The following is a 23,477-nucleotide window of genomic DNA, read 5'->3' on the forward strand; positions in this document are numbered from 1 at the left end:
AAACCCACAAAGTCTGCAGTAGTAAACGTATTTGACTTTTTTTCTCGAGAAAAACTAAAGTCCTTTATTTGTTATAGTGAAATATTTTCATGGTATAGCTTTTTAAAATTAAACTCAATATGGGCATCTTTCTTAAAATAGGAAATAAAAGTATATCTGAGAATGCCACTGCCACAACTGCACCTAAAATGCCTGAATCAGCTCCTGTTTCAACTCCTGTTCCATCACATGAGTAAGTTATATTGTGATATTAGAGTTCTATTAAGATGGAAAGCTAAGTATACTTGTACATAAAAAGGTACTTGTAACTTGTGGGAAATGATTATCTATAGAAAGCTCTGGATCATGGGACAGATATTCCACAGCCACTTAAAACATCTTTGAGTTGCTTTTTGGGTACTGGGAATTCACTTCACTCCAGACCAAATGTTTGTTGTTTTGATTTTATGTGTTACTTTTATTATTTACAATACTTAATCTTTTCCTTGTTGCACATAATTAACCTAACTCTGCAGGTATAAGTTTGAGGACAAATATTAAAGACCTGTTTTTATTAAGTTCAAATTTAAAAGCATTGATTAAGTATCTATGCTATGCCTAGAAAGCTAAAAAGGGTACCTGAAATACTTAGAGCAGTGATTTTTAAATGATTTGTTTGCCACACAGCATACTCTTACAGTGTTCAGTTTCTGAAATCGAATGATATAGGTCTTTTCCCAGGGTGCAGTGGGCACTTTGGGCAGGGATGTATATATGTAGGTAACATATGAAATAACCTCATTTGGCCCTTTATACCAGAGGTGATTAAGGTTTGTCGGTACCTCAACTTCTGATCTATAATAGATAGGCTCATTAATGATTTGGGTTATTGGGACAATAATTGGGATAATTTGGATATAGTTATTACAAATGTAACTTCCATATATTTCATTGGATATACTCCCTGTAAACTTTGACAGCCCTTTCTCTCAGAGGAACTCTACTTAATGGGATAAGATATTTGAACAAGAAGCAGTTAGTTCAGGGTTATAACTAATGAAACCTCCAGTGGGTGTGCTTCAAGCTGTAATTCCTAAGTACTATCTTAATTAAAAAATGAGATTTTTGTGCTTTGAAGTGCACAGTGTCAAATCTGTATTTTCCTGTATTAATCCTGAAAGTGACTAAAGATATTTATTGGGTGATCAGAGTGAAATATATAGCATTATGTGCTATTGATTCCTAGAAGGTCCTAAGAAATCTCTTTGGGATAGAGATTCTTGGTGTTTCTAGTTATGTGGAGCTGACCGGTTTTTGTAACTGAATTCTTTAGTTAATAACATATATCAATAGTATGTCTTATTTTTCAAAACTAAATGAAATTAATTTCATTTTACACACATATACACACATAGGCACATATATACCTATACACATTCACCCCTCATACATATGTATGAATATTTGTTGAAAGGTATCACATCAGGCTAATGTAGCAGTTTTTACTTTTCTATATTAGAGTTTTTTAATAGATATTCTTGCATACTTGTTTGTTTCTTTACTTAATGTTTCTTCATGTATGTTTGTCTTAAATTCTTTTTGATGGTTATATTGCAGTCCTCTGAAGAAAATAAAAGAATCCATGATAGGGTATCACTTTTAAAGTTATGAAAAGATGACTTACTTTCTTTTCCCAGGTTTGAGTTTTTTAAAGTGTAACTCTGATTAGGGTGTATATATATATATATATATATATATATGTTATATAACTTAATTTTTACCAAATTAGTTCAGTTTAGTTTCTTTCCCTCCCCTTCTTCAGACATTCCTCCTTTTTACTGTTATAATTTATTTGGTAGATAATAAGCAGTACACCACCTGAGTATGTAAGAAATGTTGTATAGTGACTATATATTGATATCTGTATCTATATCATCTATTTAGGGAAGCATAGCCTAATTATGTTTTAGTTTAGTCCATTTACTATTTTATTATCAACAAGATGAAAGTCCTGCTTTTAGATATTGTCTTTTTTATTCCTACTTTTGCTATTTTGATATTAGGCTTTGTTTGAAGACATTTCCTGGCATTCTTAGTAGTGTTTCACAGTAGGAAAATTTGCATATGAAGGGTTTTTTTTTGGTTTTGAAATTACTTTGTTTTCTCAAATTATACCTTTGGTGCTGCAAGGGCTGCACCCGGAAATTCATTCTCTTTATCTTGGAAGGGACCACAGATATTATAATTTATAACACTGTTCCCACCTGCTCCATTTCTCACTCTCCCTACCCTACACACATACTCCAGAGCCCAAAGATAGGACTGGGTTAGTGGCACTACTAGTTTATTATTAGTCAGGATTTTCATTAAAATGGTTAAGTATTTAGCTTTCAACAATTGAAAGTTAGCCAAGGTGATACTGAGATTATCTGGGGGGAGTGGAGATATGTTTCTTCTCCCTTTGCAGATAATTGTTTGTGTGTGTGTGTGTGTGTGATGCCATGTTGAAATTCCTCAAATCATCCATAGAGAAATAATCTCTGAGAAATCTGCAGTTGACCCTTGAATAACATGGGTTTGAACTGCACGGATCCACTTACACATGGCATTTTTTCATTAGTAAATACTAATGAAATACAGTACAGATGATTTTGGTTGGTTGAATCTGTGGATGAGGAATCGTGGATATAGAGGAACTGTGGATATAGAGGGCTGACTAAGTTATACTGCATGGAGGCCGACAATTCTAACTCCCCATGCACTGTTCAAGGGTCAACAGTAATTGCCTTTTGAAAGTAGGATATTCCAGCACAAAGTGCATTCATAATAAGAGTCCTGCCTTCTAGTTCTAGCTCTGGGACTAGCTCTGGGTAGCTCAATTTCTGATATAAGGGGTGATGAGTCTTGTAATATTGGTGAATATTTATGGGAGGAAAGTTACATGAAACTTTCAGTAAATGGAAATATTCACATACAAACAACTCTTAAACAGAGTTTAAAGAAAAATTTGATTTGGTAAATATGGTGATTTGAATTATCTGGCTGTTCACTTGATAAATTATCTTTCTGTTACCATTTCTGAGTAATACTGTTTTTATAATGAAAGTGATTTGAAGGGAAATAATTCATCCAAAGTAAATTGAGTGTTTTCTGTATTTCCAGCGTTCCTTTTACCTTATGTATGATACATTTATTTTCCTTAAACATAATTATGGATATGTATTTCTAGGTTTGTAACTACTGAAGGACTTGTACATGACACAGAGCCATCATCACCAGATACTACAAAAGAGGGTCCCATTGTACAACTAGTTCAAGAAGAGGAAGAGGAGGCAAGTCCTTCTACAGTGACCCTTCTGGGTAGTGGTGAACAAGAGGATGAAACGTCACCTTGGTTTGAGTCAGAGACACAAATATTTTGCAGTGAACTGACCACAATTTGTTGTATTTCTAGTTTTTCGGAATACATATATAAATGGTGTTCAGTTAGAGTTGCTCATTATCGGCAACGCAGCAGAACTGCTGTGAGTAAAGAAAAAGAGTATCTTGTGTCAGCTCAATCACCATTAGTACTTCCTGAAGAATCAGTAGATGTTTCAGTATTGCAACCTCCAGCTGGAGAACCAGACAGTAAGAGTAAAGAAAAGAAAGCTGAAACTGTTGTTCTAGGTGACTTAAGTAGTGTGCACCAGGGAGGTTTGATTAATCACACTTTAGATGCAATTGAACTTGAACCAAGCCATCCTCAAACTCTTTCTCAGTCTCTTCTCTTAGATGTTACTCCAGAAATCAATTCATTATCTAAAATAGAAGTATCTGAGCCTATTAAATATGAGGCAGGGCGTACACCATCACAAGTGATTCCCCAAGAGAGTTCTGTTGAGGTTGATAATGAAACAGAAAAAAGGTCTGACAGTTTTAGTTCTATAGAGAAACCAACTGTGATCTATGAAACAAAAAAACTTGATGAAGTAATGGATAATATTGTAAAAGAAGACTCCATGCAAATTATCACAAAGCTATCCGAAACAATAGTGTCACCTGTAAACACAGCTATTGTGCCAGACAGTGAAGACGGGGAAGCCAAAATGAACATAGCTGACACACCAAAGCAAATTTTGACTCCTGTTGTGGATTCTTCTTCATTACCTGAAGCAAAAGAGGAAGAACAGTCTCCAGAAGATGCCCTTTTAAGAGGGTTACAGAGGACAGCTACAGATTTTTATGCTGAATTACAAAATTCTTCAGATCTAGGATATGCTAATGGAAATCTTATACATGGATCAAACCAAAAGGAATCAGTGTTTATGAGACTTAATAACCGTATTAAAGCCTTAGAAGTTAACATGTCTCTCAGTGGTCGCTATCTGGAGGAACTTAGCCAAAGGTAAGCTTTATTATGAATTAGCACAATACACTTTGCACAGTGAGTTAAGTAGCAAAGTATAATCTGTGACTAGAGAAGGAGAGGATTTAATTATCTCATGGTATAACAGTAATAAGCACCATTTTAGCTGGAGAGAGAAAGAAAGTTATTTGGATGTTGATCAGTGATCTTAAGAATTGATTTCCTTTTCTGGAAGTATTACTAAGTGACTATTATTAGGCTGATAACAAGTTTGAATTATCTATAATCAGTTTCTCCTTTCTTCTGTTGCTTAACTTCAGCCACTTTTGCTGTTTGATTCCCAGAGCACTCATGGGAAAAATTAGTCTATAGACTTTAAAGCTCTATGTGGAACATGACCAGATATTTTTTAAGAGTTTAAATAAGTGAAGATTAGAAAAATGCCAGAGGCCATGCCAGTTTGCTTATGCAGTGATGAAGATCTCAGGCACAGTTCTCCACTTTTTAAGCCTATTTACTTTTTTTTTTATTCCTTAAGTATCCAGCATCCTTAGGGCTTTTCCAACATTTTGTAACCACCTAGGCACTCAATGCCCAGAATTTCTGAAATGCTACCTTTTCATAATCTTCTTAAATTAAAATGCTGCTGATGAAATGTCACTACGGTCATCATTATATCCTAAAAGGGGTTTCTTCTTAATTCATACATATAATTTATTGGCAAATTTTCTGTGGGTGTGTGTGCATGCCTACATCATACCTGTTCTTGCCTCTCCCCACCCCCAACCTATTTGCCCCACTAAAGGAACCACAGAAATCACTAATAAATCTTTCTTTAATTGAGATGTAATTGACATATAATATTGTATTAGTTTCAGGCATATAACATAATGATTTGATATTTGTATATATTGCTAAATGATCACCACAATAAGTCTGGTTAATATTATCACCACATACAACTTTTCTTTTTTCCTTGTGGTAAGAAATTTTAAGATCTACTCTGTTAGCAACTTGCAAATATACGATCCAATATTATCAACTATAGTCAACATGCTGTACATTATATTCCTGTTACTTACTCATTTAAAGTTTTACCTTTTGACCCGCTTCATCAGTTTTGCCCACCCCCACCTTGGCAATCACCAATCTGTTCTCTGTATCTATGAGTTCAAGATTTTTTTTCCTTTTATTTAGATTCCACATGTAAGTGAGATCATATGATATTCGTCCTTCTCTGTCTAACTTATTTCACTTAGCATAATGCCCTCAAGGTCCAACCATGTTGTTGCAAATGGCAAGACTTCCTTCTTTTTTATGGCTGAATAATATTCCTTGGTATACACATACCACATTTTCTTTATCTATTCTTCTATTGATGGATACTTAGTTTGCTTCCAGGTCATGACTATTGTATATAATGCTGCATTGAACATGGGGGTACAGATATCTTTTCAAGTTAGTGTTTTTTTCCTTCAGATAAATACTCAAAAGTGGAATTGCTAAATCATATGGCAGTTCTATTTTTGATTTTTTGAGAAACCTCCATACTGTTTTTCATAGTGGCTGCACCAATTTACGTTCCCACCAACAGTGTACAAGGGTTCCCTTTTCTCTGTATCCTCACCAACATGTTGTTTTTTCTCTTTTTGATAATAGCAATTTTAACAGATGTGAGGTGATAACTCATTGTGATTTTGATTTGCATGTCCCTGATGATTAATGATGTTGAGCATCTTTTCATCTATTACCTGTTAACCATCTATCTGTTTTCTTTGGAAAAATGTCTGTTGAGATTCTCTGCCAATTTTCTTTTTTTAATGTTTTATTTATTTTTGGCTGCATTGGGTCTTTGTTGCTTCACGTGGGCTTGCTCTAGTTGTGGTAAGCAGGGCTACTCTTGTTGCGGTGCGGGGCTTCTCGTTGCAGTGGCTTCTCTTGTTGCGGAGCACGGGCTCTAGGTGTGCGGGCTCAGTAGTTGCGAGCACGCGGGCCCTAGAGCGTGCGGGCTTCAGTAGTTGTGGTGCGTGGGCTCTAGAGCGCAGGCCTCTAGGTAGCCTTTTCATTAAGTTGATGGTTTCTTTTGCTTTGTAAGAAGTTTTTCAGTTTGATGTAGTCCCACTTGTTTTTTTTTCATTTATTGCCTTTGCTTTTGGTGTTAAATCCAAAAAACATTTCCAAGACTCATGTCAAGGAGCTTACCGCCTGTGTTTTCTTTTAGGAGTTCTGTTGTTTCAGGTTTTATGTTCAAGTCTTTAATACATTTTGAGTTAATTTTTGTGTATGGTATAAGATAGGGGTCCAGTTTCATTTTGTTGCATGTGGCTGTTCAGTTTTCCCAGCACCATTTATTGAAGTGACTGTCCTTTCCCCACTGTATATTCATGGGTCCTTTGTCATAAATTATTGACTATATATGTGACTAGTAAATCTTTTATAGCAGTGAGGAACATAGAATTGATGTTGAGGTAGCAAATACCTCAAGGGACCTCTTTATTTTACCTTTGTAAGTTTTCCTGTATCGCACAGGGTTCAGTAAGAGTCATTTTCAGAAATACGGATTTATCTTATATATTGAAATCAGAAGTGTGTTTCCAGTAATAAATTAATAAATAAATTAAAACCAATTTAAATCAATTCTTACTCCATAGGTACCGAAAACAAATGGAAGAAATGCAAAAGGCTTTCAATATGACAATAGTAAAACTTCAGAATACTTCAAGAATAGCAGAGGAGCAGGTTGGTCATCTTCATATCTTATTTAATTTTTATATAAATTTCCATTGAATTTTGTAGGATCTCTCTGGTAAGAAGGATAAGTAATGTTGGTTCACTTTTTCCCTGATAGCTGATGATTAAGCTGTAATGTGATGTTTTCTAGCTGTTAGCATCAGTATCTGCTCAAGAGAAAATTTTCTTGAGCATTATTTGTATTACATTTCAAGATTTGTATGTATGTGTATGTGTGTAGAAGTGCAGTGGACTTTTTGGCAACTTTGTTAAACTCTAAAATCATTTGTGGTTTTCTGTGTAGACAGTTTTATTGGTTGCAAATAAACAGCTCTATTTCTTTTTAATCCTTATACCTTTTTTTTTCTTCCTTTTTCCTCTTATCTCTTGCCTAGAGCTGTACAGTGATGCAATAGGACTGATAGTGGCCATTCCCCTGTCTTGTTGATTTTAAGGGATTGAGTTCAGTATTGCAGCATTAAATGTGATATTCATTAATAAGTTTTTATAGTGTGTTACCATCATGAAGAAATTTTATATTTAACTTTTCTAAAAGGTTATTTGGGACTAAGGGAAGGTGAGGTGAGGTGAGGAGGCCTCAGGTTGCAGAGTTTAGTTGCATCTTACTCCCAGTTTGTGACATGTTATAATTGTGGTTCTACACACAGTTTTTCCCCACCCCTCTTTTTTTTTCTTTCTGAAATTGAGGTTTGAAAGTTGTTTACATATTCTTAGTATGAGTCCTTTATCAGAGACAGGCTTTGCAAGTATTTTCTCCCAGTCCATTACTTGTTTTGTCATTCTCTTAAACATATCTTTTGAAGAGCTGAATTTAATTTGTTGAAGCCCAATTTACCTGTTTTCTCTTTGCCTAACCCAAAGTCACAAAGATTGTTTTCCTCTGTTTTCTTTTAGAATTTGCATAGTTTTAGTTTTACATTTGGTTTATGATCCATTTTAATTTTTACGTGTCACAGAGTATGGATCAAAGTTCCTTTTTTGTGAGGGAGGGGATTGAGAAACATGAATATTCCTTTCTTCCAGCATCATTTGTGGAAAGGACTATCTTTTCTCCACTGGATTTCCTTTGCGCTTTTGATGAAAATCAATTCACCATATACATGTGGATTTGTTTCTGGAATTCTCTTCTGTTTTGTTCATCTGTATCTGTCTTTTTGCTTATACTGCACTGTTGTGATTACTGTAGCTTTATAGGAACTCTTGAAATCAGGTAGAGTGAATCCTTCAACTTTGCACTTGTCCAAAATTGTTTTGGCTAATCTGGATTTGACTAATACAGATTTTAGAATCAGCTTGTCAGTTGCTACCAAAAACAAACAAACAAACAAACAGAAACCTGTTTGGATCTTGATGGGGTTTGTGTTGAACTTAGAGATCAATTTGGAGAATTCACATGTTAATAGTATTAAGCCCTCTGACCCATGAACACAGTATTTATTTAGTTCTTCATTAACATTTTCCCTCTGTATTTTCTCTTTATATTTAACATCTATGCTTTATTAAAGACTTGTTTAAGTACTTTTAAATAATCTTGTGTATCATTAACACTATTGAAAGTAAATCTTGATTAGAAGTGTTAACCAATTTAATAACTGTAATAACTTATCTTTTAAAACTGTCTAGAATTTCTCAGTGTTTGTCAAAAGTGAGTCAAAAGAAACAGTTTAATGAATCACATTCAGCATTTTAAAAATATGAAGTAGGATAGAAAGTACCACAGTGGATCACAGTGAGGGAAGTAAGTGAAACTTCTTGTTACAGTTTTATACATCCGCCTACTCAACCCCATATACACAGTGGAGACTTAAAGATTACTTAAATCTAAGTTTGAAAAACTTAGGTTTAGAATAATAAATGGTTATGTAGCTATTTCATAGAGGGTCCTAAATTAGAGTGTTAGATTTCCTTGACTTCTTTCTGCCCTCTTTTCATTCTTCCTAAATTCACTAATTAGTTGAAATTTTCAGTACAGTCTACCTAACGTAGGTTCATGACCATGAGTATGTTGCATAAGTCTCTAAAATATGCATGCGGTATTTTAAATAAAGACATGTCTGTTGATTATAAAAGTTTCTAAAATTCAGAGCTGGAAAGATGGGTGTTTTTGATGAATTTCTTTTCACTGGTTGACTAGAGGATCTGTTGTAGTTTTTTGACTATGTGACATCCTAAGTTCCATCCTAATATGCTGTGAAATAGAACTTTTAAAACCTTCTTGGTATGAGCCTGCTTGATATCCAGAAACATTCTTCAAAAATTTTTCAACATGTCTTTGTATTGACTGCTTTGGTTTAAAAAAAAAAAAAGCATGCTTGACAAAGTGACTATTCTGCGTATAGCTGGTTATATACTGGTTTATACATATGGAGCCCATATTAACTTGAAAAGCAGTTTATTAGCGTCTGTTAGACAATATTCTACATGGTAGCAGTGAATGGTGAAAGGTTTTTTGGTTTTTGGCTTTTGTTTTTTTTGGCTCAGGGCAGGGGAGGAAGGTTGAATAGTCTTAGATTCTTGAAGTGGTTTATGTTTTTTTTTTTAATTTCTGGTTCAAGTTTACAGTATTCATTCATTAAGAGCTTCCTATTAATATGTCCCCCGCCCTGAGGAATTTAACAGTTTTTCCAGATTTTTTACTTGAATTTATAATGCAGTTAAAGTACACATGAAACACAAAGGAAAATAATATTTATTTCCTCCTTTATTATAGGATCAGCGGCAAACTGAAGCCATCCAGTTGCTACAGGCACAACTGACCAACATGACACAGCTTGTTTCAAATTTGTCAACAACAGTAGCAGAATTAAAACATGAGGTAATTGTTATTGATGGTATTGTAGGAAATGGTGTCATAAAGGCAGGCTTCGTATCTAAGAACTTTAATCGAAGAAGATTGTCATTTATAAAGAACTTTTTCAGAACACCAGAATACGGCATTTTAAAGTTTTGGAAATATATTAATTATCATAAACTTTTGGAAAACACGGCTTTCATAGTTTAGGTCTAAATTACAGTTATAAAGCAATTCTGTCAAGCCTTTTGTAAACCATTGGTAGTTGCAATATGTACTTCATTTTCAGTTCAAATAGGCTTATTAATTGCTTAATGAAACAAATTTTTCATTGATTTAAGCAGTATTTATTGAGCTACCGGTATGTGTGAAGCATGAGCTGTCCAATTCTAGGTTGAGGCATACAGCAGTGAAGAGTCACTAGCCTCACAGGGCCCTCTCACCTGGGAGAGAGAGGGAATACATACAGTAAATATATATGACGGACAGTGGGGTAGAGAGTGAAACTTGTATGTGTGGACTGGTGGTGCTTTAAGTGTTGCTGCTTTAGCTACGGTGATGTTGGAAGGCTTGCCTGAGGAGGTGGCATTAGAACTGAGTGCTCAAGAGGAGTTAGCATCCACACAGAGCCTGGGGTCAGAACAAACTTGTTAGTAGCAGAAGTAGGGCAAAGGCCTGTGACTAGAAACAGTGTAATGTGTTTGGGGTCAGAAAGAAAGCCGGTGTGGCTGGAGCAGAGTGAATGAGAGAAGTAAGGGTAAGAAATGAGTTTAGGAAATTGGCAGAGACCTGGTCATGTAGGCCTTTGTAGGCAATATAGAGTTTGAATTTTATTCTAATCACTGCGAGTCATTGAAAGTATTCAGTAAAGAAGTAACATGGATCATCTCATTGAAAACACTTTGAGAAACTCCCTGTTTGTTGCTCTATAGAGAATTGCCTCTTAGAGACCAGCAAGAGTGGAAGTGGGGAGGAAACCAATTAAAGAGGCAATTGCAGTAGCCTGGGTGAGGTGATGTTGGCTTGGACTAGGATTTTAGAAGTGGAGAACATTGTGAAGTTGCTGAATTCAGGATACATTTTAGAGGTAGAAAGACATGCCTTGCTGAAAGATTGGATGTGGGACATGAGGAATTAAGGGTGATCCCCAGGCTTAAATCACTGGGCAATTAGTGGTTTAGTTTTGTAAGGTGGGAAAGATAGGTAAGAGCATGATTTTTTTTTTTTTCTTACCAAGGAGAAGATAGTACAAATGAAAAAATGGAACATATGTGGCAAATAATGATTGAAGAACATGTTAATGATTGGTGAAAGTCATATTATATTATATTAATTGTATTATACTATTTTAAAAACTTTTCCATAGGTTTGAAAATTTTTAAAGAATGGAGGGGGGAGAAGAAAAAGTAAAACATTGCCTTTGTAGTACATTTTCAAAGAGCATGCCCTGCATTTACAGTTTTGAAGCACTCTGAAAAAAAATGTTTAAAATGATTTGTCCTTTGAACTTTAGATCCCATTGTATTTTTTTCTAATATGGTTTTCAAATTATTATTATTATTAAGCCCTCTTCTCATCTCAGGTTTCAGATCGACAAAGCTATCTTGTCATATCTTTGGTTCTCTGTGTTATCTTGGGACTGATGCTTTGTATGCAGCGTTGTCGAAACACTTCTCAATTTGATGGAGATTATATTTCAAAACTTCCTAAAAGTAACCAGTATCCAAGCCCTAAAAGGTAAGGCAGCATTATATTTCAGTTTTCCTCTTATTTTTATTTTTTATTTTTTGGCCACTCTGCGCAGCATGTGGGATCTTACTTCCCCGACCAGGGATCGAACCCGTGCCCCTTGTATTGGAAGCACGGTGTCTTAACCACAGGACCGCCAGGGAAGTCCAGTTCCTCTTATACCTTTGAGAAATTTGAGCAAATAAAGGATACTGAGATAATTTCTTTCCCCGTATGATTATCTTGAAACCAAAATGTTAAAAACATCATTGGAACTAGTGAGATGGTCCTATGCATGCCTGGAAGGTTCTATAGACTCTAATAGAGAAAACACTGATAGTAAGTGTATAAAAACCCTTGAAATGGTTGTGAAAGATGCTTCAATGTGGAATTTAAAGGGGGAGGAGGAGAATAGGTATTCTAATACAACACCTTTTAGAGAATGATCCTTAAATTTTTTTTACATGTGTTATCAATAACTGGAGTGTTACTTTAGAGGTTAGTCCTATGTGGTATGTACAGTTCTCTAGCGTCTGTCTAGCCCCAACTACAGAGTAAATTACATGTATTTTACTCATTGTGCCCAATGTTGTTTTTTCTTAATGTTAGGTGTTTCTCTTCCTATGATGATATGAGTTTGAAAAGGAGAACTTCATTCCCACTTATCAGATCCAAGTCTCTACAATTAACTGGGAAAGAAGGTAGATTTTTGTGGATATGTACTATGTGTATAGAAATGTGAATCTAGCCTCCTTCTAGCAGAAGCATGTCAATGTTGTGTTCGAGACCATCTGCAACAGAACAGTGGGTATAAGTAGCCTTTGTTTGTGTGGTGTCAAAGCCACTTTACCATTTCCACACTTTAAATCTATCTTTGTTCCTAAAAGCCCAGAGGGTGGGGTGGGGGGCTTAGTGAAATTAGCCATTGGTAGCCTTATTTGCACATGCTCCTGTTTAGAAGTATTTCTTTTTAGAAAGGGGTGTTTGAGAAAGTTCAGCAGATATGGAAAACCTGAATGTGCTCCCATAGTATCCTGTGCTTATCTGCCTTCTCTTCCTGTACAGGTAGGACCCCTTTTGTCTCTAGTTTAGGTCTGTGAGGCACTTTCCGAAAAATAAATCAGGTCTTTCTCTTTTTCATAGCCCAGGGTCTATAATAGTATTCCATTGTCTAACACTTAATGAATACTTAAATTTAAATGAATGGGTGTGTACTGAGTGGTTGTTCTCCTGTATTAGTACTTTTTATAATTAGTACTGTAATTAGTGCTTATTGAGAGACTTATCTTTATAGCAATATTAAAATAACCAAATTAATGATATATTTCAACTAGTGCTTTCTTAATCATTGGATTCTCTTTCTTTAGGATTTAGTAACTGAGCAGCATGTTTCAATTGATTCAATCATTTAAGCAATCATTCCTGAGATTCTCTGGTTTACTGTTATCACAAAACTTTACAGACTTAATCCATTACATGTGTGTTTACTTACGACTAGTAAATTTCATCCTAGTTCCTGCCTTTTTCTTTCTCTTTTTCTTCTTTTGGCTGATGTGTCTTTTTATAACTGAGTTTTTTAAATGAAGTGTAACTTGTACAGGAAAGTGTACTTACCGTATGTGAAGCTTGGTGGATTTTCACAAACTGAACATACCTGTGTGACCAACACCCCGATTAAGAAGCAGAACATTATCTAGCACCCCAGAAACTTCTTTGTGCTCTACACTGCCCATCCCCTCTCAGTATAGCCACTACATATTTTGATATTGTGAGATTCACCATGTCATTGAGTATAGTTGTAGTTTGTTTACTCTTATTCCTGTATAGTATCCCATTATACAAACATAACATTATTCATTTACATTGGATTATTTCAGTTTGAGGCTATTACATATCTTTTGGCGAACACATGAACACACATCTGTTGGATATATACCTAGAAATGGGATTGCTGGATCATAAGATTGTGTATATGCCACCTTAGTAAATACTGCCACACAGTTTTGCAGAGTGTGGTATGAATTTGCCCTCCCATCAGCTCTTTTTGAGAGTTCCATTTGTTCCATATCCCTATTAACATTTAGTATTGTTGGTCTTTTAGCCGTTGTGGTGGGTGTATGTGCATTACTTATTTGAGCTGTGTTCATGTGATTAGGAAATATGTTGAGATGTTTTTCCTTCTCAGCATTTCTAGTCTCATTTCAAATTAGTTGAAATCCTATTTTACTATTTCTTTTCTCTATGTCACTCTTCAAAGCCAGATAGAATAGCCTTTTGTACCTGAGAATAGAATTACTTCTGTTTTAAACAACTGTGTCATCTTGGTTCATCTTTACAGTTAAAAAAGTTGAGTACAGTAGGCAGGAAGGTGGCTTTAATTCTGATTCCACTGTTTGTTAATTCATTTATTTCTTCTCCTGTTTGAATTAAATCTCTTCTTAAGGCATTTATTATAGTCTACTTTGATTTTAGCCATCCTGTACTGGCCTTATTTTTAATTCTAAGCTCAGTGAGAAGGGTCCATGTCTTATTTTGTTTTCTTACTGTAGTAAAAGACATGTAAAATTTACCATCTTGAAATTTAATTTGCTCTTAAAAATTTACTTTTTAAGTGTATAGTTCAGTAATGTTAAGTATATTCACAATGATGTGAAACAGATCTCCAGAACTTTTCCATTTTGTAAATCTGAAACTCTATATCCATTAAACCAATCCCTTTTTTCCTCTCCTCCCAGCCCCTGGTAACCTTCGTTGTTTTTTCTGTTTCTGTGAATTTGAATATTTTGATAAATAATATGATTCCTCTTATATGAGTTGTCTTTCTCTGACTGGCTTATTTCATTTAGCTTAGTGTCCTCAAGTTTCATCCATGTTGTAGCATGTGACAGGATTTTCTTCTTTTTTAAGACTGAATAATATTCTGTTGTACAGATATAATCACGTTTTGTTTATTCATCTGTTGATGGGCATTTGGGTTGCTTCTACCTCTTGGCTATTGTGAAATAATACTGCTGTGAACATGAGTGTGCAAATAAATCTTTAAGACCTTGCTTTCAGTTCTTCTGGATATATAGTTGACCCTTGAACAGTGCTGGAGTTAGGGGCACTGAGTCTCTGCGCAGTTGAAAATCCATGTATAATTTATAGTTGACCCTCCATATCCATGGTTCCTCCGTATCTAAGGTTCTGGATCCGCAGATTCAGCCAACCACATATTGTGTAGTACTGTAGTATTTACTGTTGAAAAAAATCCACGTTTAAGTTGACTCATGCAGTTCAAATCCACGTTGTTCAAGGGTCAACTATGTACTCAAATGGGATTGCTGGATCATATGGTAGTTCTATTTTTTGAAGAAACTTTACAGTGTTTGTCATAGTGGTTGCACCATTTTACAGTTCCACCAACAGTGCACAATGGTTCCAGATTTCTCCACATCCTCACCAGTACTTGTTTTCTATTTTGATAGTAGCCATCCTAATGTATGTGAGGTGATATCTCATTTTGCTGTTGATTTGTGTTTCTCTGATGATTAGTGATGTTGAGCATCTTTTCATGTGCTTGTTGGCCATTTATAAATCATCTATGAAGAAATGTCTATTCAAGTCCTTTGCTCATTTTTAAATCAGGTTATTTTTTGTTTAATTGTAAGAGTTCTATATATTCTGGATATCAATCCCTTATCAGATATATGATTTGCAGCTATATTCTCCCATTTTGTAGGTTGCGTTTTCACTCTGTTGATTGTGTCCTTTGATGGACAAAATTTTTTTAAGTTTGATATAGTCCCATTTGTCTATTTTTGCTTTTGTTGCTTATACTTTAAATGTCACATCCAAGAAATCATTACCAAGGCCAATGTCATGAAGTTTTCCTTCTGTGTTTTCTTCTAGGAATTTTATAGTTTTAGGTTTTATGTTTAGGTTCTTAATCCATTTTCAGTTAATTTTTGTATATGATGTAAGATAAGGGTTCAACTTCATTCTTTTGCATATAGATATCCAGTTTTCCCAGCACTATTTGTTGAAGAGACCGTTCATTCCCCATTGAGTGGTCTTGCCACCCTCGTTGAAGATTATTTTACCATTTGTGAGAGGATTTATTCCTGGGCTCTTTTTTTTTTTATTCCATTGGTCTGTATGTCTCTTTATACCAGTACCACACTGTTTTGATTACTGTAACTTTGTGATGTGTTTTGAAATCAGGCAGTGTGAGTCCTCTGTTTTTATTTTTTAAAAATTGTTTTGCCTATTTAAGATCACTTGGGATTTGATATGAATTTTAGGATGCATTTCAGCAAAAGAATGCTATTAGGATTTTGATAGGGATTATGCTTAATCTATAGATCGTTTTGGTAGTATGGACATCTTGACAATATGAAGTTCTCCAGTCATGAATGTGAGATGTCTTTCCATTTTTTTGTACCTTCTTTAATTTCTTTCATCAGTGTTTTGTAGTTTATACTTTGATTTACGTCTCTCACTTTTGTTGACCAGCCAGGTGGACCAAAATTGTTTTGATTTTTGTAAGACATTTTTATTATAAGTGAAATACAAAAAAGTGCACAAAACTGAAATGTACAACATGCAAAGTAATTATAAAGTGAACACCTGTGTAACTAACACCCAGATCAAGAAATAGAACAAGGCCAGCACTTTTGGCATTGCTCCTGTAGAGATAGCTACCTTGACTTTTGAAATAGTCATATTCTTCATTTTCTTAATAGTTTTACCATCAATGTTTGGATTCCTCAACAATATAATTTGATTTTTACCTGGTTTTGAGCTTTTGATAAATGGAATCATGCCATATATACTTTTTTGCCTTTCTTTCAGCATTCTATTTGTGAGGTTCATATACATGATTATACTTCATTTTCAATATTGTATAGTATTTCAGTAACTGACTAAATCACAATGTAGTTATCCATTGTACTGTGTTGTTTACAGTTTGGGGCTATTACAGATAATGCTGCTGTAAACATTCCCTTTGTTTGTATACCAGCACATAGTTGCATGAGTTTCTCTAAGAATATTACCTAGATGTAAAATTGCTGGATTGTAGGGTATGCTTATCTACAAGTTATAAGATAATGGCAAACTTTTCCAAAGTGGTCATATCAGTTTATCCTTCCACCAGTACCATGAGAATTCCCATTATTCTATGTTTTTACCAGCACGCACTTAGAATTGTCAAATTTTAAAGTGTTTAACCTCATTGCAATTGTAATTTGCATTACCTGATTACTAGTGGGGCTGAGCATTTTTACTTATGCCGTTTATTCATTTGACTTTCCTGGGCATTAAAGGTTTTTGCCTGTTCTTTTACTGGGTTGTTTCTCTCTTTCATACTGGTTTATAGTTATTTTTAAGATTTGGATTCTAATTGTTAGTTGGTTAAATGTTGCAGATATCTTATTTCATGTAGATATCTATTTCACTCTTGACAACCTATTTTACATGGAGTCTTTTTAAAAAAAATATTTATTTATTTATGGCTGCATTGGGTCTTAGTTGTGGCACGTGGGATCTTTTGTGGCTGTGCACAGGCTTTGTCTAGTTGCAGCAAGCGGGGGCTGCTCTTCATTGCAGTGCGCGGGCTTCTCATTGCGGTGGCTTCTCTTGTTGCAGAGCACCGGCTCTAGGCACGCGGGCTTCAGTAGTTGCAGCACGCGGGCTCAGTAGTTGCAGCACGCAGGCTCAGTAGATATGGCGCTTGGGCTCAGTTGCTCCATGGCAGGTGGGATCTTTCCAGACCAGGGTTCGAACCCATGTCCCCTGCATTGGCAGGTGGATTCTTAACCACTGCGCCACCAGGGAAGTCCCACAAGTCCCCTTTCAAATCACACTATACTACTTTGCAGGTAGTATGAATATTTTATAATAACAAAATATTCCTAATTCCTCCCTTTAATCCCTTATATAATTTGTCATTCTTTTTACTTCTATATAAGCATGTATAGTTACATAAGCATACCCAAATACATTGTTGCTATTATTGTTTTGAACAAGTTGTTATGTTATGGATTAAGAAAAGTTTTTATCTTACCTTCACTTACTCGTTCTCTGATACTCTTCCTTTTTTTATGCAGATCGGAGTTTCTGACCTGTATTATTTTCCTTTCTGAAGAACTACTTTTAACATTTCTTGCAAAAGCAGGTCTATTGGCAACAATTCGTCAATTTTAGCTTGCATCTTTGATATTTTTGAAATTTGTATATGAAATGCCTGGGTGTAGTAATTTTGGCATTTGTCTTTCTTGGTATTCTGAGTTTCCTGGATCTGTGGTTACTGTCAGACATTAATTTGGGGAAATTCTGTCATTATTACTTACAATATTCCTTCTGTTCCATTCTCCTACTCTTGTCTTTCTGTATTCTCATTACTCATATGTTACACCTTTTGTAGTTGTCCCGCGGTTTTTGGGTATTCTGTTCATTTTTTAAAATTCGTTTTTCTCTTCACTTTTTAGTTTTGGAAATTTCTATTATCATATCCTCAGCCTCAGTTATTCTTTGCTCAGCTGTGTTCAGTCTACTAATGAACCCATCAGAGGCATTCTTCATTTCTGTTACTGTGTTTGATCTCTAGCATTTCTTTTTAATTCCTTTTTAGAATGTTTCTGCTTACATTATCTATCTGTTCTTGGATGTTGTCTACTTTTTTCCACTTAAATCCTTAGATTAATCATGGTTTTTAAAAATTCCTGGTCTAATAATTTAAGCATTCCTTCCATATCTAACTCTGGTTCTAATGCACGTTTAGTCTTTTCAAACTGTGTTTGCCCCGTTTTAAATGCCTTATAATTTTTTGTTGAAAGGGGAGTATAATGTACAGGTGGTCCCCAACTTATGATGGTTTGACTTAATTTTTCAACTTCACGACGTGTGAAAGCAATATGCATTCAGTTAAAATAGTGCTTTGAATTTTGACCTTTCCCAGGCTAGTAATATGTGATGCTGGGCAGTGGCAGCAAGCTCTCAGGACAGAAATGACTTCTGTGTTCCACTTGACTGTCTGGGTTCCTACTTTTTCCTTCAATTGTGGCCTGGAATTACTTACTTAGTCTGGACAGCCCTTCAGTGCTGTTAGTGATTTTTTTTAAAAATTCATTTAATTGCTTGAGGTTGATCTGAAAACCATTAACAACCATTCCTAGAAGTACACGTCATGTTTTTTAAAAAAGCAATTTGAATGAGATTAGTAATCTGATAGAAATGACTATTTAAAGGAATCTTTGGATACTTTTATATATTTGATGACTTTCTCAACAAATTTCTAAGACAATGTAAAAAATTATAATTCATTGAATCATGTTATTAGTAGATTTCTGGTACATGAACTTTTATAATGAGTTTGCTACTTATAAACTTCTGCCTACATCAGACTATAAATCATCTACTTTTAGTGGGTTGAATAGGACTGAAGTCTCAGAGTGCCTCTTTTATATGCGTATTTATCTTGTCAGGATGGGGGTGGCATAGAGCTGTCGTGAATGTGCTTAAAGTAATGAAATTTCAGCAACCTAAGGCCAGTATTTCTAATTTACTCACCATGCCAGAGTGTTCATTCATTATTGCTTGATCGCTGATACTGCATATTCAAGCTATTTTAAGATTTTGGAGTTCATAGTTTTGATCACAATAAATCATAGTTTTGATCGCAGTAAATCATAGTAATAAACAATTAGAAAAAACTTCTTAGATCTCTTTTTGTATGTTCCTTTAACTGGCTTTCATACAGTCATAACTGCTTGTTGCACAGTTAACCCATATTTGCAACACAGTATAGTCTTCTGGAAAAATATTCAGATGATCTATAGGTTTGGTATTAGCTTACCTGGAATGTGATTTTTCTCATTACATATAAGAGGGTAGAGCTGGCCCAAACAAGGATCCTTACTGTGTTGGCTGATAGCTGATAGCCAACACAGTAAGTTAAAAACTTAAGTTATTTGATGATGATCAGTGAAGCCCAAAATAAGAATGGTGCCCTCTCCTAACTTATTGCTTTTGGCTTACTAATTTCAAGTGTATAAATATATGATATATATATATATATATATAAATTCATTGGTTCTGTTAATAATCATAAAGGGATAATATTTATAGTATTTAATCATAGTATAATCTACATTTTATGTCTGCTTTTTTTCTTATAGTAGACCCAAATGATCTGTACATTGTAGAACCCCTCAAGTTCTCTCCAGAAAAAAAGGTAATGTTTTGTTTCCTTTTAAGTATATTGGTGTGTTATGTGGGTGTAGATGAAGAAATAGGTTGAAAGTTTTAATATAACCTTTAAGTGGTCCTTAAACTTACTGTTTATTTTCAATCATGATAATGATGTAAATGTTTACAGGGGTCAGCAAACTATGACCCATAGGCTATATATGGCCTGTGGCCTGTTTTATAGGGGCCTGAAGCCATTTTTAAAGAGTTGTAAAATAAAAAAGAATATGCAAAGAGAGGGTATGTGACCTGAAAAGCCTAAAATATTTACTATCTGGCTTTTACAGAAAAAACTTGCTGACCCCTGGCTGATTGTCTGACATGCATTGATAATAAAGAATGACTCAGTGTGTGTGCTATTCCTGTAATCCTCACATCAACCTGAAGACGATACTCGCCCATTTTTTAAGTGAGAACACTGAAACTCAGAGTTTGTATCTTCTTTAAATGACTCATTAAATAGGTGGCAAAAATCAGACTGTACTTAGGCTTTTTTGGTTACAAAGTGTGTGCTTTTTCCATTTTGCCTCTTAAAGTAAGTTGTCCTCATTTTGATTAGAGGTAATTGTCTCCAGGTGAAAGGACTTGGCCATTAGAACTTAACTATCTTGTAACTTGGCCCAAGTTACAAGGTAGTATGTGGCGAAGTTAGGATTGAAATAGCCTAGGATTCAATCCTAACTTCACCACATACTACCTTGTAACTTGGGGAGGGAATTAAACCTGTGAACCTTGGTGTTTTCATTTGGTAACCAGGGACAAAATATTGATACTCACCTTTCAGGGTTAGCAAGTAAGATACACATGAAAGCAACTAGAATGATGTCTGGCACATAATAGGCATTCAGATTTTAGTTATCGCCCCCTAATCTATATTCAGAGGTGGCAGATAAGAGTTTGACTGAGTAGTATTTACAAAATGAAAAGGTAATTATGGTATCTGTAAAGAACATAACAGTATGTCTTGCTATTTATAATACTCTTTTACTTTCCACCAGGAGAGGGCACTTTACTCCAGTACCTCAGCTCTCTGAATTTGGTTAGGTAACTATTGGAGGTCTAATTCCTACCCTTTCTTTTCCTTGTGTTATAGAAGAAACGCTGCAAGTACAAAACTGAAAAAATTGAGACCATAAAGCCAGCACATCCATTGCACCCTATAGCCAATGGCGACATAAAAGGAAGAAAGCCTTTTACGAACCAGAGAGATTTTTCTAATATGGGAGAAGTTTATCACTCTTCTTATAAGGGTCCTCCGTCTGAAGGAAGCTCAGAAACTTCATCACAGTCAGAAGAGTCTTATTTTTGTGGCATTTCAGCTTGCACAAGTCTGTGCAATGGACAGTCCCAAAAGACAAAAACTGAGAAGAGGGCTTTGAAACGAAGGCGGTCTAAAGTCCAAGACCAAGGAAAATTGATAAAAACTCTCATACAGACTAAGTCAGGATCATTGCCAAGCCTGCATGACATAATCAAAGGAAACAAAGAGATCACCGTGGGAACACTTGGTGTTACAGCAGTCTCGGGACATATTTAAAATTAATCGAACTTTTCATACTGGAGACTTTTGTTGTTGTTCTTTGAAGAACAGTCTGTGGTATTTGAAGGGTTTGGGGGAGGGAGAAAATATTACTGGGAAAAGTATTCAGAAATTATGATTCCTGCCTTTTTAAAAAGTAGGTGGGATTGTGTCAATCTTGGTTAGTGAGCTGCAGTTTTACAAGGCTGATCACTTCCTACAAGGACAATGGTAGACATTTTATAAAGATTTTTTTCACAGATTAATTACTGGGACAAAAGTAATTCGGAAGCCCAGTTCCTTGGGTGGGATAGGAATGAAAGCCTAAACCTCTTCCTTTAGCTTTGTTCCTACTTCTTGCACCTTCCCATATTTATGTGCCTTTTGTCTATTTATAATGCCACTGGAAGAGGAGGGAGAACTTTTCCTGTCATTTGATTTCTTTTATAACTTTGTTAGTTTTTTGAAGCTGCAAACACTACAAGGCTTTAATGTGATCTGCGCCTGGAGTTCAGTAAAGATCAGTAAAGACAGTGTAAAGATCCTAAAGACTTGGCCAACTAGACCTCTGTTTAGCAAACTCACTTGAAACAGACACTTGATGGAATTTTTACATCTGTTCTTTTAGGTAAGTGGTGATGCTTTTGATGTTATTTTCATTTAACTTATTCACACTAGTTTTCTTTGGTTACTAATTCAATGAGAAGGGGAAGAAAAAAACGACAGGATCTTTTCTTGAAACTAACTAGTACTTGCAAATAATTGTTTTATAAACTCACCTTTTAAACACATTTAGCCACTTTTAAGGGTTTTCTTTAGCTACATTACATTTTCAACATTCACAATAAGCACTAATCCTCCCAACTTTCAGATCACTGTTTTCTCTTACAAATGGAAAAGTCAAAGGTTTGTCAAATGAGTCCAGGTCTCATAATCACTGCCTATGTATATATGCACAGAACCAGCTAGTGAGTTTGTCAAGCCTTGTCTAATTGGTCAAGTCTAAAGGGATTATTATTCCTTGATGTTTGCTTTGTACTGGCTACAAATGTGCAGAGATATACATGTGTGATGTCAATGGGTTTGTCTTTGTCTTTTTTCTTTAAAAATAATTGGCAGTGACTGTATTTGAATCAAATGATTTCTTAAGTATGTGTTTGTACAGTAATGAGTGAAAGTGGAAAGTTTCTTTTTGAAAGGGAGAGAATTGACCGTTTTGTGTTGCAAGATTTAAGTTATTGAGCACTTTTAGTAATAACTGTTTTTAAACTTGTCTAATACCTTTCTGGGGGTATTGGTTGTAATGTGACTTATTTAAAGCCTCTTTTGTTTAAGTTGCTGCTTTAGGTTAACAGTATGTTTTAGATGATTTAAAATTTTTTCCAATCTGTACAATTAGCCATTCAGAGCAAGAGGGCCTGATTGTATAGAAACCCATTGAAAAGAGGTCCAGATGAGAGCAGAGGTAGAGCGGGAAGTTACACCATCTGTGTGCAGCATCCAGGGTTGTGGAAAGAAGACTTTCAATATGTAACTACGGAGCTGTAGTGCCATTAGAAACTGTGAATTTCCAAATAAATCTGAACACTTGTCTTTATTAATTACTGGCTCTTCTGTTCTTTGAAGGAGAACTTTTACAAACTTGTTACTCTGAACAGATTTGTTTTTGCCACTTTTAAAGTTAAATACAGCAGCATCCTGTTAAATAATTAGTCACATTTCAGCCAACTACAAACTGATTGAACTTTGACAGAAACATTTTGTTCCCTATACAGTCAGAATTTCACCATTTCAAACACTGAAATGAGAGTTTTGAATATTTAGTAGACTACGTTTATGTGCTTTTCTCTTATTAGGTGCCATCTTTAAGACTACTAATTGTTAATTTTTTCCATATATAAACATGGCATAACATTTTACAATTTGGGGTTTATTTTTCCTCTCTGAGATTATACTTACATGAGGGGAAAACATGAAAATTCTTGCCAATAATAGATTTGTGACTGGCGAGAAGCAAAGCTATACGTGTGTGTGTGTGTATGTGTGTGTGTGTGTGTGTGTATATATATGTAATAGGCTTTCAATGTTCCTTGGTAGTCAACTTTATTTTATTTCTTCTAATATTAAGTAAA

At 35.0% G+C, this 23,477-nt stretch overlaps 1 protein-coding gene across 4 annotated transcripts in view; it reads left to right on the forward strand.

Moving 5' to 3' along the window:
* SUCO (SUN domain containing ossification factor) overlaps positions 1-23,233 on the forward strand; it is a 76,203-nt gene extending 52,970 nt beyond the window's left edge. For 3 of the 4 annotated variants that reach the window (XM_069541491.1, XM_060034092.1, XM_060034084.1), the window contains 8 exons: positions 142-232; positions 3,209-4,366; positions 6,979-7,066; positions 9,789-9,893; positions 11,452-11,606; positions 12,207-12,298; positions 19,757-19,812; positions 20,920-23,233. In XM_069541491.1, the coding sequence (XP_069397592.1) occupies positions 142-232; positions 3,209-4,366; positions 6,979-7,066; positions 9,789-9,893; positions 11,452-11,606; positions 12,207-12,298; positions 19,757-19,812; positions 20,920-21,363 (2,189 nt within the window). In that variant the 3' untranslated portion in view covers positions 21,364-23,233. The remainder of the gene's footprint in view (positions 1-141; positions 233-3,208; positions 4,367-6,978; positions 7,067-9,788; positions 9,894-11,451; positions 11,607-12,206; positions 12,299-19,756; positions 19,813-20,919) is intronic. The other variant, XM_069541492.1, reaches the window with a different exon arrangement.
* Positions 23,234-23,477: the final 244 nt, after the last annotated feature.

The sequence above is a fragment of the Delphinus delphis genome, chromosome 1, assembly GCF_949987515.2.
Source record: "Delphinus delphis chromosome 1, mDelDel1.2, whole genome shotgun sequence".
Classification (NCBI taxonomy): domain Eukaryota; kingdom Metazoa; phylum Chordata; class Mammalia; order Artiodactyla; family Delphinidae; genus Delphinus; species Delphinus delphis.